We start from the raw sequence: 17166 nt of genomic DNA, 5'->3' as shown, positions 1-17166 counted from the left end.
GAAGAAAGCACACTTTATATTTGTGTGCCATCAAAGATACACACACACGCATATACTGTACACCGATTAAAGGCACATGCTTGTACATGGACACTACAATATATACTGTATTTTCTATACATTTTATGCTTGCAATTTGTTTTTTGTGTTCAAATAAATTTACAATTTGTTTAAAAAGTGTGTTTTCATACATTGAAGTGTGTTTTCAAAACTTGAAATGTGTTTAAAGTTTGTGGGAGGGGTAAAACTCATCTTTCATACCGCTTATCCTCACTAGGGTTGCGGGTGTGCTGGAGGCTATCCAAGCTAACTCCGGGCGAGAGGCGGGGTACACCCTGAACTGGTCGCCAGCCAATCGCAGGGCACATACAAACCAACCACACACACTCACGTTCAAGTGTGTGTGTTCACTGTGATGGGTAAAATGCAGAGAACAAATTTCGTGTGCATGCATGCATGTTCATGACAATAAAGGTGATTATTCTTCTTCTCAGAACTGTGAGGCAGACGTGCTAACCAGTTGGCCACCGTGCCGCCAGGGGTAAAGCTATTTTAGCAAATGTTTTTTTTTTTTTTTTTTTTAAATATGGTCTCTCTACATCATGGGTGGGTCCGGAACATATCCCCCACTATAAAAGGTGGTTCACTGTATAGTAAAAATGTAATGTCATGAAGCCATGCATACCTCTTTGCACCAGCATTGTGACTTCACTTCCTCGGGGGCACTTGCTCAACAGGTCCACCACCTGGTTGTGGCTCATGTTCTGGACATTTCTTTTGTTAACCTCCATCAGAATGTCCCCCTCCTTGAGGCCACGACAGCGTGGGTAGTCCACGATCTGTTTGACCCGCTGCCCGCCTCCTGTCAGGCTGTCTGCGATGGTGAACCCAAACCCTTTGTCTCCCTTCTCCATGTGGATAGTGATGAGCTCGGGCTGGGTGGCTATAGACGATGCCAGGGTGACCACGTCGCTGGTGTAGCCATGCAGGCTGTTGGACAAAGCTTCAGTGGACGGGCTGTGCGCTCGCAACTCTCTCTGGCCGTTGAGCGGCCCGCTTGGGTTGGAAGCTGAGTCAAAGGTTTCCTGTCCATTGACAATAATAGGCTCCTTGTCTAAGATGGCCACCGAGGTGACCAGACTGGTGTTGGGGTCATCGGGGTCAAAGGGCAGTGGGTAGCCACGGCATAAGGCCAAGTCCACCATGGACCCAATGGGGATGGATTGGAAGATCTTCACCACCTGAGCGTGGGTGTAACCCAGCACAATGGTATCATTCACACTGACGATGACATCACCTGCATCACAACAAATAAATGTTAAAAGAGACATGTCATTTTCCACAAAGTAAAATATAGTGCACCCCAGAATTTGTAGGAGATGGTGAAAATTTATGTATTTTGTAAAGTGGTTTGTAATTGCCTATGATTGCCATAAGATGCATTTAAACGGAGAAGGGTTTTATGACGACTACAGGAATTCAAATGTTCAGAGTGACAAGGTACAAAGGGGTGTGTTCAAATTAAAGAAAGCACAACCATGATGCCAAGTTATATAAAAGACTATTCAGTACTTAAATTATTCAAAACAAACAAACCACCTTCACATGAGGGTCATCAATAGCATTAGCTAGCATACTAGCCTAAATAACACACTTGCACAAATTGACCTGATCACCCACATGGGCAAAACAAAATATGCTCACGAGCACTTTAGGTACTGGACTTCAGAAAGCAATGGCACTTGGGAAAGAAAACACTGTCTCCTACTGATGGAAGACATGTACTGCACCTGTCTCCATCTTGCCATCCATGGCTGCAGGTCCGTCTAACACCAGACTCTTGATCTGGAGAAACTCATCTGGCTCATCTCCTCCGACCACAGTGAAGCCAAATCCACGACGGCTCTTCTTCAGCTTGGTGTTGATGAATGTTCCTTTCAGCTCTGCAGGGTTTCTGGTGAAAAACGGCTTCCCCCCTGCAGAGTGTTACAAAAACAACACATTCAAACATGCATTTCACATTTTTTGTTAGAGTGGTACTAATAATCGATCAAAGGCTGACATAACTGTACACCGCAACAGTAAAGTGCAGGCAAAAAATTGCAATCCAGATGTACCGTGTATAAAGCACATCCATGTATAATACGCACATCCATGTATAATACGCACCCCCAAAGTTGACCTCAAAATTCTGGAATACACTTCTACCTATGTATAATGCATTTTTACAATGCATGATTTTGCGTCTACCCATATGATCAAAACATAAAGTATTATCTGTATTTTGTTAGTTTTTTCAAATAATTATTCTGAAGTTAAGCACTTTATTTGAACACGTAATCATTTTTTTATTTACTTGCTCTTATTTTGGAATTCACAGCCCTACTTTTATTTAGTAAATGAGAAAACACACAGTTGTGCTCATATGTTTGATTACCCAGGCAGAATTTGTGAGATGGGTACAATTCTTTAAAGATAACATCAAGGACTAGGAGAAACACATTTTATTTTATTTTAATGGCAATCAAATTAAACAAGCATTTCAGAAAAGCATTATCAATAAACAAAACATAACAATAAAGAAATTAATGATGGTTGTTGTTCAGTCATCAGTGATATAAAAAAAACAATATTTCACTAATTCTGCCATGGTATGTTGCCATGCCAACGTATGAGCACAACTGTACATCTATGCAGTCATATGTACCCCAGTGTGGCACGGTCAGCGACTGGTTAGAGCGTCTGCCTCATAGTTCTGAGGACTGGGGTTCAATCCCCGGCCCCGCATGTGTGGAGTTTTCATGTTCTCCCCGTGCCAGAGTGTTTTTTCTCCGGGCACTCCGGTTTCCTCCCACATCCCAAAAACATGCATGGTAGGTTAATTGAAGTCTCTAAATTGCCCATTGGTGTGAATGTGAGTGCGAATGGTTGTTTGTTTGTATGTGCCCTGCGATTGGCTGGCAACCAGTTCAGGGTGTACCCCGCCTCCTGCCCGATGATAGCTGGGATAGGCTCCAGCACGCCCTAGTGAGGAGAAGCGGCTCAGAAAATGGATGGATGGATGGACGTACACCAGTCATATTGTAATGAAAGTGTAGGCTACACTTTTTTTATAACCACTAGGTGGCGGTGCCATTTTGGAATGAAAGTGTACTGCTTTTTCATAACCACTAGATGGCGGCATACATTTATAAAATTTGCCCCTATACCTATGTATAAAGCGCACTATTGACTTTTGACAAAAACATCGATGACCCATGATAGGACTGTGAAACTGGACACTTACGTTTTGCTCCTGTTGGGACCGGAGGTAGAGTTGGCTGAACTTGAGGGTCCCTGTAGGTCTCAAGGTGGTTTGGAACGTAGTTTACCAGTGGCGCTGCAGCTGAGGAGTGCTCCTCTATCCACTCTGTAGAGATAAATCCTTCAGGTCAGTCCCCAGTTATGCAGCACAAAGTTGAATTTCCATGGCATATATGAATACACATGACAAAGACACACAAAAAAGTTATTCCACACACACTCACAAGACCATTCATTTGATACACAATGTACAATCTATTGAGATTCAACACAAATGAGCTGAAGGATCACTTTTGATAGACATTTTCAAAAAGGTAAACAAAATGCAAACATGTATTGTTTATTTTTCTATGATTATATACAATTTCCAACCTACGGCCCATCTCGCAGCTCAAAAAGGTCTCATTATGATGCAGTGCAGCTCTACAGTGCAAACTACGATGACAAAACATATTGTTAATTTAATACAGTACATCTTTCACAGTGGTAATGTAAAGTGAGCATTATTTTCTCTTAAAAAGAATAGTGGTAGTTTTTTTTACAGCTCGTCTGTGGGATCGCATTAGATTTACAGGTGTACCGAACGCTGTGGTTAATGAGTGTACATAATGAACATTTAACCTATATGTGCATTTGCTTTATAATTTCATTTATCCTGCCATTTAATGACCCTGTTAAGTCAGAGATTTGTTTCTAAATACAACCCCAAATCCAATGAAGTTGGGACGTTGTGTTAAACATAAATAAAAACAGAATAGAATGATTTGTAAATCATATTCAATCTATATTTAATTCAATACACTACAAAGACAAGATATTTAATCGTCAAACTGATAAACTTGATTGTTTTTAGCAAATAATCATTAACTTAGAATTTTATGGCTGCAACACGTTCCAAAAAAGCTGGGACAGGGTCATGTTCACCACTGTGTTACATCACCTTTTCTTTTAACAACATTCAATAAACGTTTGGGAACTGAGGACACTAATTGTTGAAGCTTTGTAGGTGGAATTCTTTCCCATTCTTGCTTGATGTACAGCTTCAGCTGTTCAACAGTCCGGGGTCTCCGTTGTCGCATGTTACGCTTCATAATGCGCCACACATTTTCAATGGGAGACAGGTCTGGACTGCAGGCAGGCCAGTCTAGTACCCGCACTCTTTTACTACGAAGCCACGCTGTTGTAACACGTGCAGAATGTGGTTCACAGATGTGTAAGTTACCCATGGCATTGACACTAACACAGCCCCATACAATCACAGATGCTGGCTTTGGAACTTTGCGTCCATAACAGTACGGATGGTTCTTTTCTTATTTGGCCCGGAGGACACGATATCCACAATTTCCAAAAACAATTTGAAATGTGGACTCGTCGGACCACAGGCCACTTTTCCACTTTGCATCAGTCCATTTTAGATGAGGTCGGGCCCGGAGAAGCCGGCGGCGTTTCTGGGTGTTGTTGATAAATGCTTTGCATAGTAGAGTTTCAAGTTGCACTTACGGATGTAGCGCCGAACTGTATTTACTGACATTGGTTTTTTGAAGTGTTCCTGAGCCCATGTGGTGATATCCTTTACACATTGATGTCGGTTTTTGATGCAGTGCCGCCTGAGGGATCGAAGGTCACAAGCATTCAATGTTGGTTTTCAGCTTCGCCGCTAACATGCAGTGATTTCTCTAGATTCTCTGGACCTTTTGATGATATTATGTACCGTAGATGATGAAATCCCTAAATTCCTTGCAATTGTACGTTAAGGAACATTGTTCTTAAACCTTTCGACTATTTTCTCACGCACTTGTTCACAAAGAGGTGAACCTCGCGCCATCTTTGCTTGTGAATGACTGAGCAATTCAGGGAAGCTCCTTTTATACCCAATCATGGTACCCACCTGTTCCCAATGAGCCTGTTCACCTGTGGGATGTTCCAAACAGGTGTTTGATGAGCATTCCTCTTTTTTGCCACCTGTCCCAGCTTTTTTTGGAAAGTGTTGCAGCCATAAAAGTCTAAGTTAATGATTATTTGCTAAAAAATAATAAAGTTTATCAGTTTGAACATTAAATATCTTGTCTTTGTAGTGTTTTCAATTAAATATCGGTTGAACATGATTTGCAAATCATTGTATTCTGTTTTTATTTATGTGTAATACAACGTCCCAACTTCATGGAATTGGGGTTGTACATATTCAGCAACTCAATTCAACAACGCGAAGCAAAAAAAAAAAACTACATTTATAATATGATGGAGAAAATCTACAATAATTGTAAAACTGTCAAGATAATCGATCTAAAGCAAGAATAAACTTTTAATGCTAAAAGGAAAATTATGTCCAACACATGGATTTTCATCACTAAAATTACAACCTCAAAAGGCAACACCTGGGCTTTGGACGGGTCTATTTGATTAAATATGTTCAATATATATGATTCATCTGGCATGTGAATTATTTTGTCTTCAAGATACAGCAAAGTGAGGTTCTAGCACCCAAACCCCAGTGAGTAGTGGACGACCAGAGGGACGAGACAGTCACAGACATAAAGAAAGAAAGAAATGGGCAGGAAACCAACCTCGAATGTACCGCTCACCTTCTGGAGGTTGCGGCTGCTGCTGCTGCTCCTGCAGGACTTTTCGACGCCGCGCCTCCACCACTGGGTTCTCGTACTGGGTCTTCCTGTTTATATGACTGACACAGAGGAGAGGAAAGGTTCATTAAAGTTGACAGCTATGTAGTTTAAATGTATAGTAAACTGTATTTCTAAGGAACGACAGCTTGATTTCATTTGGAGCTGTGAGGTGATGTGCCAACAAGGTGATTTACTTACTCGACATAATAAATTCCGTACACTGGGTCATCAATCCTCTCCCATCCTGGCGGCAGCTCTGAAATTAGACACAGAGCGTAAAACAATGAACAACAATCAGCCAGCAGTGAACTACTGTCACAACAAACCAGCACATTGACTGCTACCGGACAAATTGACTATTTGTATAAACAACATTTCGTATGAGTGCTGAGATGATATTTCGATACAATCATTGTCCATAGCCGTCAAAAAGCATCATAATTGAAATCATGACCTACTACTTGTCACCGTCATAATATACAAAGTATTACGCTGTAACATTTGTGTCAGGATCTGTGTGATTGGTGAGCATGTTTTAGAAGAGGTGAAACGCTGGACAAAACGGATTGCCTTCCATTGTGAACTGACAAGGCCATTCCAAATGTCACATCCGTGATCGTATGCTGGCATCTCACTTTTTCTTCTCACTGTATTTGATTTCATACAGAGAATTTCAGAGTGCACCAGTAAATTGTTTTTTGCAGGGCTGAATTTCATAATCGATAGCTGTCAAATTCTCAGTTGCTAGCAACAATAAAGGCTTTTAGGACAAACATTAACATCTTGTTAAAGACTGAGATCTGCTTCCATTACCTACATACAGTGCCTTCAAAAAGTATTCATAACCCTTGAACTTTTTTACATTTTGCCATCTTACAACCCCAAACATTTTGAGATTTTACGTGGTCGACCAACACAAAGTAGCACATAATTAGAAAGTGGAACGGAAATGATACATAGTTTTCAAAACTTTAAGCAAATAAAAATCTAAAAACATGATGTATTCAGCCACTTGTGTCAATACTTTGTCGAGTCACATTTTGCTACAACCAACTCTGCTCTTCCCATCAACTCTGAAAAGTCACTGCAGAAAAAAAGCATTCCCACAGCATGGTTTACAGTGGGCATGGTGTGTTCAGGGTGATGATCAGTGTTACTTTTCTGCCACACATAGCATCTAGGCTAAAAAAAATTTAAAAAAATAAAAATGAATCAACTTTGGTCTCATCTGACCAAAGCGCCTTCTTCCACATGAGCAATGTCTCCTACATGGCAAACGGGACTTGCTCAGCCTTTCTTTCAACAATGGCTTTCTTCTTGCCACTCTTCCATAAAAGCCAGGTTTGTGGAGTGCACGACATATAGTTGTCCTGTGGACAGATTCTCCCGCCTGAGCTGTGTATTTCTGCAGCTCGTCCATAGTGACCATGGGCCTCTCTGACCAGTGCTCTCCTTGCTAGTTGTCAGTTTAGGTGTGTGGCCATGTCTTGGTAGGTTTGCAGTTGTGCCATACTTTTTCCATTTTTGGCTGATGCATTCAATGGTGCTCCTTGGGATTTTTTATAACCTAACCCTGCTTTAAACCTCTCCACAACATTATCCCTGACCTGTCTGGTGAGTTCTTTGGTCGTCCTGATTCTGTTGTTCCCTACTTTTCTCGAACAAACCACTGAGGCTTTCACAGAACAAGTGCATTTATACGGTAAAATACACACAGGTGGACTCTATTTACTAATAATCAAATTAAACTAAAACTAATTAGGTGACGTCTGAAGGCAACTGATTGCACTGGAGTGTATTTAGGGGTATCAGAGTACAAATGCACAACACATTTTTCAGATTGATATTCGCTTAAAATTTTGAAAACCATATATAATTTTCATTCCACTTTACAATTATGTGGTACTTTGTTTTGGTCTATCACAAAAAAATCACAACAAAATACATTCAAATTTGTTATTGTTTTGTTTCTTGTTTTTTCAGAGCTCTCAGTGCCATGAGGCACATTAGGCCGCAATTGCAGTTTCTCTAATCCATAGTTATTTTTTACGGGAGCAGGTGATTGGCCTACTGTGCAACCCCAGCACCTGGTCTTCCTATGTGGTCTCCCATCCAAGTACTAACCAGGACCAACCTGCTTAGCTTCTAAGATCAGACGAGATTGGGCATTCTCAGGGTAGTTCCTAGGAGTTTGCGATTGTAAGGTCACAAAATGTGAAAAAGTTCAACGGCTATGAATGAAAAACTGCAACTCATGCTTCAAACATCATTTTTGCTGTCCAAATGTTTTCTATGGGCTGAAATATGTGCCAGCAGGAAATACATTTGAATCATTTATATCTATCCATCCATCCATCCATTTTCTTCCACATATTCAAGGTCAGGTCGCAGAGGCAGTAGCTTTAGCAGGGAAGCCCACACTTCCTTCTCCCCAGCCACTTAATCCATCTCTTCCGGGGGGATCCCGAGGCGTTCCCAGGCCAGCCGTGAGACACAGTCTCTCCAGCGTGTGCTGGGTCGTCCCTGGGGTCTCCTCCCATGCCTGGAACACCGCACCGGGGAGGCACTGCCCCCAATGTCCACGTGATGTTGCGCGCAAACCAGGACAGCCCCACAACATCCAGAGCCTTTAGGAACTCCCGGCTAATCCCATCCACCCCCGGGGCCTTGCCACTGAGGAGCTTTTTAACTACCTCGGTAACCTCAACCCCATAGATAGGAGAGCCCGCCTCAGAGATCTCACACTCTGCTTCCTCATGGGACTACGTGTCGGTGGAATTGAGGAGGTCTTCGAAGGATTCTCCCCACCGACTCAAAACGTCCCGAGTCAAGGTCAGCAGCGCCCCATCCTCACGATACACAGTGTTGATGGTGTGCTGCTTCCCCATCCGGAAACGCCGGCTGGTGGAACAGAATTTTCTCGAGGCCATTCGAAGGTCATTCTCCATGGCGTCACTGAACTCCTCCCATGCCTGAGTTTTTTCCTCAGCGACCACCAAAGCTGCATTCCGCTTAGCCAGCCGGTACCTATCAGCTGCCTCAGGCGTCCAACAGGCCAAAAAAGACCCTCACAATACGTTTGGACCTGCCAGGCCTAGTGTGTCCTGGTGCGAAGTGCACGTGTGGACACCCTTGTGCTTGAACATGGTGTTCGTTATGGACAATCCGTGATGAGCACATACGTCCAATAACAGAACATCGCTCTGGTTCTGACTGGGGGGCGGAGGGGAGCGTTCCTCCCAATCACGCCCTTCTAGGTCTCACTGTCATTGCCCATGTGCGCATTAAAGGTCCCCAGCAGAATGATGAAGTCACCAGCGGGAGCGGTCTCCAGCACACCCTCCAAGGACTCAAAAAAGCTTGGGTACTCTGAATTGCTGTTTAGTGCATAGGCACAAATAACAGTCAGGACCCATCCCCGCCACCCGAGGGCGGAGGGAGTCTACCCTCTCGTCCACCGGGGTGAACCCCAACGTACAGGCGCCGAGCCAGGGGGCAATAAGTATACCCACACCTGCTCAGGGCCTCTCACCGTGGGCAACTCCCGAGTGGAAGAGAGTCCAACCCCTCTCGAGAGGACTGGTACCAGAGCCCAAACTGTGTGTGGAGGCGAGCCTGACTATATATAGTTGGAACCTCTCCACCTCGCACACCAGCTCGGCTCCTTCACTGCCAGAGAGGTGACATTCCACATCCCTAGAGCCAGCTTCTGTAGCCGGGGATCGGAGCGCCAAGGTCCCTTACTTCGGTCACCAGCTCACACTGGCCACAGGTAGTGAGCCAATGGGAAGGGGGACCCACGTTACCATTTCGGGATGCGCCCAGCCGGGCCCCATGGGTGCAGGCCCACCCACCAGGCGCTTGCCTTCGAGCCCCACCTCCACGCCTGGCTCCAGAGGGAAGCCCGGGTGACCCGCTAGGGAAAACGTCTTCCATTATTTTTAACCATAATAGGTGTCTTTGGAGCTGTGCTTTGTCTGGTCCTTCACCTAGGACCTGTTTGCCATGGGTGACCTTGCCAGGGGCATAAAGCCCCAGACAGCTTAGCTTCTAGGATCATTGGGACACACAAACTCCTCCACCACGATAAGGTGACGGCTCTTTTCTATATAATAATTAATTAATATAATAATAATTGCATTAAAAACAGAATTGGAAAAACATAATTTGAATTTGTATTGTTCAATTTGAAGAATTGGCTTTAAGAACTTAATCTGAATAGTATACATTGAAATGTAATTTTAGTATGGAACTGAAGTCCAATACACTTGAAAAGTGAATGTAAGTTAATGTTTTATCCGCAATGGAAATTAAAATTATATATTTTCAGATTCAGTTTGATCATTTCGGATTCAGTTCGACAAATTCAATTTCAAATTAGTTGTGACAGACATCCGGGGACTGTAAGGAACAGCAATTGATCAGCGATAAACTGAAAAAAAAACTAAGGCGCTGATTGGTCAAAGAGGAGTCTTTGACCAATCAGCGCCCTCGTTTTTTATCACGTTACATAGGGACTCTCCGGAAAGTCTAATCTTTTTAACCGGCTACAGCATTTTAACCTTCATACCACCTTTCCTTAATCTTTGTGGAATGCATCATATGGTCAGAAAGAGAAAAAAAGGTGCCTCCTTTCAAACCCGTTTTCTCCCCAACATAACGTCATCCAGGCATTGAACTCCATGCCTTTGGCTTTACCGACACCTAGGGGTAGAAATAGCACCACATCTCGATACAGATAGCACTGTTTCAAATGAATTCAGGGGGTTTACAGGAATGAATTGTAGTCCAGCACTTCTGCATCTGTTGGCCATTTTTTTCTTTGGGGACATTTTCTTGGACTTTGATGTTTTCCACCAAAGACAAATCTGTTAAAGTCAAAGTTTAGAGGGCTGAAATTTGGCCACACAGTTTTGAACAAGTTAATCTTTAAAACCATGGCACAATTTCCAAGTTACTAGAAATAGGAGATAAACATTGACAATACACTATTATCCCATTCTATTCTTACATTATAAATCAAAATTTTCAATATACTGTAAATCTGATGTTTTATAATGCTTTTCCTATGAATAATGAACGAATAATGGAACCAGAGACCAAACCATTATTTTTTTGGGAAATCCAAGCTGCTTATCGCTTATTTCTAATAACTTGGAAATGATGCCATTTTAAAGTTTAACATGCTTCTCTGTTAGCTTGAGCTACTACGCGAGTCCCCCGCTTCATAGGTCGCTGGGTCTTGCCGAGCGCTCCGCTCCACACGGTTGCGAGTGTCGTAGATCCGATCACTGGATGATCGCAATTCAGCTAGTGCTGGCAATCATATGCTAAATTACATTGGATATTGACTACTTTTGGTGTTGTAGGCAAATAATTTTGGTCAGAATATTCATGACCCTCACAAGCTAATGTAACTGTCTAACAACAGCTGGTGCCAGAGCGCCACTGAATGATACGGTTCTTGTTATCAGTCCAGTTTTTTTCTATATCGGAAGATGAGTGTGATGTTTTTGTCCCAGTATCGATCCAGTAGTTATCAGTGCAATAGTTATTGTGCATCCCTACAGGCAGGGGAACGTCATTCGACTCAGCCGGGGCTACAAAGGTGTACAAAGCTGCCCGATGTCCACATTTCAGCCATAGAAAGCCTTGACATAACATAAGAAACATGAGAGAAGGTGACGTGCTGGGAGGGAACGTACTGCCATCCATGGCAGACTATGGACCAAACCATGCTCATCTGAGCCTCTGGGACCCAACAGCATACAATCTTGGCAATAAACCCGCTGCTGATGGCCATTATGGTAAAAAACAGAAACATCCTACCTAGATCACTCTCCAGGTCCTCTGTATGTATCCCCTCTTCTCCAAGGTGAAAGCAAGACGAAACAGAAAAACATGAAGAGCAGAAAAGAGATAGGGGGTAGAGTAGAATCAGGTGGGGAATGAAGAATCCAAATGACAAACAGGAGAAAAAAAAGAGAACGAGAAAGCCCTTAGAAAGTCACAGCAATGTAGGATACGGCATAAAACTAGAGGGGTGGTATGCTACATTCCTCTTTGCCACATGATGGCGCAATTTCCCCACGTGTGTTTCTTTGTAAACTTTATTCATCAGCTGCCTCTTAGACAACTACTTATTTTTCTCCCCAAATACCATTTAATGATTTCAAACTGCTAAAATAGTACACTAAGTTCTCTGGAAGCTTACCATCATCATCACCACACTCTTCCAGACTCCTGGAGGTTTTGTCTCGACACCGGGGATCCAACCATGATGTGGTCTTTGTGTTATGGCTGAAAGAATACAAACAAGAGTTGAAAACAGCCTCTTAGCTAAAACATGTCACGTGTCAATAACAATTTGAATTCGAACCACGTTTGCATATATATCAAGGAATGGCGGCCTCTGCTCCACAGACAAATAAGAATAACATCAACACATGCAAAACAATCAATCCCTGGATTTTTCCTTCAATTGTCAAAAGAAAGAATAGCGACTGGAAAAATTAACATACAAGCTATTTAAATTCACAGCCATGTCCTGGTGATGTGCCTCTGTTGTGCTGCAGAGAGGACCGAGAGGTGGAGGTAGTCAGGTGATCGGGGTGTGATCTCCTTTAGAGCTCGACACATGAAGGGATTAACAGGAAATTAGTAGAGGAACCAAGGGAGGCTGGGCTGGCTTTAAAACTACATCATTGGGGGGTCCAGATAGCCAGTGGACGCGCAACATGGATAAATACATTGACTACTTTGTGAGCTACTTTGACTATTTCAGTTATAGCAACAAGTGAATTCATGCTGTTAAGTTGTGAGCTGTAAGACATACTCTATGAAGTAAAGTTCTCCATTCTCAGTGTATGCCATCTCCCAGTTGTCTGGCAGCGGCCCCAGTGCGTCTTCCGGGGAGACCTGCGGCTCTGCCAGTGTCTGCTGCCCGCTGTCCGCTGTGGAGATGGCCGCATTGTTCAGACCACAGGAAGGAGCGTTGTCACGTGCGGGGTACGGCCGGAGGATGCCACCGCGGCTCTCATCCTGGTCGCTAGAGTTACCTGTGCACAATAAAGGAGAGGGGAAGAGGCTACGCACTAAGGATCCTGGGTCACAAAACAGGCATGACAAGGAAAAACAACATAGAAGAACAAAAGACAGTTTATGTATCACACAAGCCAGAAAAGAACAGATGAAATAAGCAACAGCCCACCCTAAGCTAGCCCCTTTCTCCTCATAGTGTAGTGAAAGGACCCCAGAAATATGCAAACGTTTCCCACCAAGAGTCTTTCCCAAACAATTTTTGACCCCACCCTCTTATTTTTGCCGCCATTAAACCTTATTCTCCATAAACAAGCTTTCCCAGCCCCTGCCTCCACTCATTTCCCAGCTCTGGCCCAGTAGAGTCCCACCTCTTCCAAGCTCCTTTCAGGCCTGATCAAATGCTAATTCAACATTCTGGCAGCCTGGCAAGTGGACAAAAGGAGGGCACACATCCACAGTATCAAGAGAGGTGGGAAAACCCCAGACTCACAAAACAGCAAAGAGCTTTGAAGAAACTGGAACTGATAGACACATCCATCCATTTTCCATACCGTTTATCCTCACTAGGGTCGCGGGTGTGGGGGAGCCTATCCCAGCTGACACTGGGCGAGAGGGGGGGTAAACCCTGAGCTGGTCACCAGTAAATCGAAGGGCACATATAAACAAACAAACATTCGCACTCACATTCACACCTTCGGGCAATTTAGAGTCTTTAATCAACCTACCATGCATGTTTTTGGGATGTGGGAGGAAACCGGAGAAAACCCACGCAGGCACGAGGTGAACATACAAACTCCACACAGGTGAGGCCGGATTAGAACCTCAGAACTGCGAGGCAGATGTGCTAACGAGGCAGTCATCGTGCTGCCTAATGATAGGGACAATTTATTAAAAATTTGTCTTTCTTTTAAATTCCCTGGGCCGCAAAAATATACACATTTAAAGCCTCCAGTGTATGGAATATATTCCACCGGGTCACTGCGTTGCTTTCAATGCCGCAACATGAGGCGCTAGCTGACAGCTAGCTCGTGAGCTAACAGGCTTCCGCTCTCTCCGCTGCAGGACGGCGTCACCTCCTCCCTTGGGAATTTAAATCGCGACACTGAGCTATTCAGTAAATTGAGGCATCCGGGGAAGATGCAGTGTGTAGGCACAGCTAGATAGCTAACTGTACGCTGTAGTGGTAGATGGGCCAAGCAATAATAACTAAGGAACTCGCAATTGCGCCGGATAACCACTGATGCGAACAATGACGCTGAAGTCAGAATCATCTTTATTGGTTGTGTTAAAACACACAAGGAATTTGTCTCCGGTAGTGGAGCTACTCTAGTGTGACAAAAAACAACAACAACAAAAAACAGCCATTATGACAAAATATACATTTAGGAGATAAAAAACAAGTACGGGGAGTAATTTATCACAGCCTCACCTGCTGTGTCCTGCCTGTCAGGAAGCTGTACATCCACTGGCAGATTGCAGGTGAGATGCTAAGATGGAGGAGCTTGGAGGAGAGTTCAGAAATTTTGGTGTTGAACGCCAAGCTAAAGTTGACGAACACGATCTTTGTTTAGGTCCCTGTGCTGTCGAGATGTTCCAGGATGAAGTGCAGTCCCATGTTGACTTCATCATCCACCGACCTATCTGCTCAGTAGGGAAAATGCAGGAGGTCCAGCAACGGTCCTGTGACAGTCTTGTGACGCTGTTTAGGTGGTCCAGCACGAGGCGTTCAAAGGACTACATGACCGCAGATGTCAGGGCGACAGGCCTGTAGTCATTGACACCCAAGATTGCAGGTTACTTGGGGACTGGGATAATGGTGGAGCGTTTGAAGCAGCATGGAACGTCTCACAGTTCCAAAGATCTATTAATAATCTGAGTGAAAACTGGAGAAAGCTGGTCCGCGCAGACTTTCAAGCAGGATGGGGACACACTGTCCGGGCCAGGCGCTTTGTTGACCTTTTGTTTCTTGAAGAAACTTCTCATGTCCTTTTTGTGAATGGTCAAGGCAGGAGGGGGAGTTAGATGTGTGATGGAGGTCCTTGGAGTTTAGGCTAGTTGGGTGTGGAGTATGAAAGTGTCCTCATCAAATCTGCAGTGAAATGTATTTAAGTCGTCAGGCAGTCCTTTATTGTCCTCTGCTTGAAGGGATGGTCTCCTGTAGTTGGCTATTGATTGTAATCCTCGCCAAACTACGCATCTCTTGGTGATGTTAATTTCCTTTGTCAGCTGGTGTCTGGCTTGCTTGTACAGGGCTCTGTCCCCACTCCAATTGTGCCACTTTTCTCTTAAAAGTTCCAGAACGGCCTGGCCCGGCCTCACCTCCGTTGCTTTTCCATTACAACAGGCACCAATCAAAAGTGGGGGTGATTGGGGCAGGATCAAGAAGAAGGTGGCATGCTCATTTCTTGTCGCACCTTCCATCTCAGTGTATTTCACCTTCTCCAAATAAGGACAAAAATGCCCACGCCTCCTAAGTCGACCACAGAACAAATGCTGCTTTAAGTCTGCCACACACTGCGCGACGTGCTTGAACCCAACTGGACCGGACCATTTTTGGATGCCCGGCGAGCCTGTATAAGTGTTTGATGCTGTGAATTCAGTTTCTTTTACTTTATCACATTCCTTAAAGCACAATAAGATTAATAGTTAAGGAAGAAGCAGGTTGCTAAAGTCAGAGGATGTTGGTGAGAATAAAAGTGAGAGTGTGGATATTTGAAAGGAGGCTCGCTGGCTCCGTTCGTTTGAACGTACCCAAGGTGTATGTACGTTAGAGTACATTCTGGTCACAAGTTTTCCTATTTCATCCACAAATACATTATACTTTATGAATATAGTTAAGTATTGATGCAAAACACAATCGTCAATGCTTTGTATACTATTTATATGGCTTGATGTGGCACGGCTCACCTAAACCCGGAAAAGCTTATCTTCAGCAACGTGAAGACGCCGATTCAACTTTTGAATTGCGGCAAAACCAGTGGCTCATGAAAACAGTTGTCAAGTCACACATACTGCACGACAGTTCAGTCAGGTTTGGTGGCGTCATTCGGTATGCGGCAGCCTATAGACGCCATGATTGTTAAAGTGACAAGTCACCGCGTTTAAAGAAATGCCTACATCAGCCAATCAGATGACAGTTACGTCAGGCTTCCGCGATCTGCGTTTTAGAACCAGGTCTGAAGAGGTTCTGAGGAATGGTGCCATTGGCACTGTCCGGGCTCGAAAAAGTGTATTGGAAAAGTGATACACAGGGCAGAACCAGGCTGGTTGGCGTTAGAACCGGTACAATGGGAAAGGGGCATAGGTGTCCTCCTTGGTCTGTACAGTCAACAGAGTGATGAGTCTTTGAGCGTGGTATAACAGTGGTCTAGAATGTTGTTTTCCCTGGTGGGATATATTTAGATTTAGGAAGTTTGTGGTTAAGTTTTTCTCTGTTAAAGTCCCCAAGAGTAATGACGAGCGAATCTGGGTGAATTTATTTCAAGTTGATTTACTTGGTCTGCCAGTGTTTGCAGCATGGTGTTCGTGTTAGCCTGGGGTGGAATGTAAACATCAGTGAGTAAAAAGGAGGAAAACGTACGTTGTGAATAGAATGACTTACAGTTCAAAAACAACATTTCCAAGTCTGCGCTGTAGTCTGTGTTGAGTACTGTGAGATCAGTACACCATTTTTTCATACCTTTTGTTTTCTCCGAGAGCTCCGTGACGCGGTATGCTCTGTGGAGTTTGAAGCCAGGCAGTTGTATCGCTCCATTGGAGATGTGTCACTGAGCCAAGTCTTAGTAAAGCAGAGGGTGGCAGAATATGCAAAGTTCTTGTTGGTCCTTTGCGAGGAGAAGAAGCTCTTCCATTTTGTTGGGTAGACAGCGTAGATTTGCATGATGAGAACAGATAGAAGCGGAGTTCTAGAGCCTGAAATCTCTGTTGAAGCTTAAACAGCGCCTGGCTCGCTCCCCGCAGTGGTGTCGCCCGCGTCTTCGCCATGTGTCATAGAGAGCTGTGACACCTCTGGTTAGTATTTCCGAAAAACCTTTGTGGATTTGTGAAAGTTGGTTAAAAAAGGTCCGGAATAGACACCCTAAAGCTTAGCGAGTATTCACTTGTGTAAGTAAGTAGCGTAAGGTTGCTAAAGACAAACGAAAATGACAAAAACAAAGGCAATACTAGAGAGCGCGTTATCGAGGCGACCATGCGCCATCTT

General features: G+C 43.9%; 1 protein-coding gene across 19 annotated transcripts in view; it reads right to left on the bottom strand.

Moving 5' to 3' along the window:
* The window catches only part of LOC133480537 (membrane-associated guanylate kinase, WW and PDZ domain-containing protein 1-like), a 127092-nt gene that overhangs the window by 38913 nt on the left and 71013 nt on the right, over positions 1 to 17166 (bottom strand). For 5 of the 19 annotated variants that reach the window (XM_061778837.1, XM_061778772.1, XM_061778742.1 and 2 more), the window contains 8 exons: positions 12760 to 13027; positions 12139 to 12224; positions 11754 to 11792; positions 6123 to 6180; positions 5868 to 5983; positions 3287 to 3409; positions 1791 to 1976; positions 686 to 1297 (listed from right to left, as the gene is read on the bottom strand). In XM_061778837.1, the coding sequence (XP_061634821.1) occupies positions 686 to 1297; positions 1791 to 1976; positions 3287 to 3409; positions 5868 to 5983; positions 6123 to 6180; positions 11754 to 11792; positions 12139 to 12224; positions 12760 to 13027 (1488 nt within the window). Of the gene's footprint in view, positions 1 to 685; positions 1298 to 1790; positions 1977 to 3286; positions 3410 to 5867; positions 5984 to 6122; positions 6181 to 11753; positions 11793 to 12138; positions 12225 to 12445; positions 12710 to 12759; positions 13028 to 14394; positions 16860 to 17166 lie in introns of those variants that run through there. The other 14 variants (XM_061778862.1, XM_061778871.1, XM_061778845.1 and 11 more) reach the window with 14 other exon arrangements.

This window comes from Phyllopteryx taeniolatus, chromosome 1, assembly GCF_024500385.1.
Source record: "Phyllopteryx taeniolatus isolate TA_2022b chromosome 1, UOR_Ptae_1.2, whole genome shotgun sequence".
NCBI classification, from domain to species: Eukaryota; Metazoa; Chordata; class Actinopteri; order Syngnathiformes; family Syngnathidae; genus Phyllopteryx; species Phyllopteryx taeniolatus.
Note: the sequence above shows the minus strand (reverse complement) of the source record. Positions and strands in the feature narration are given on the sequence as shown.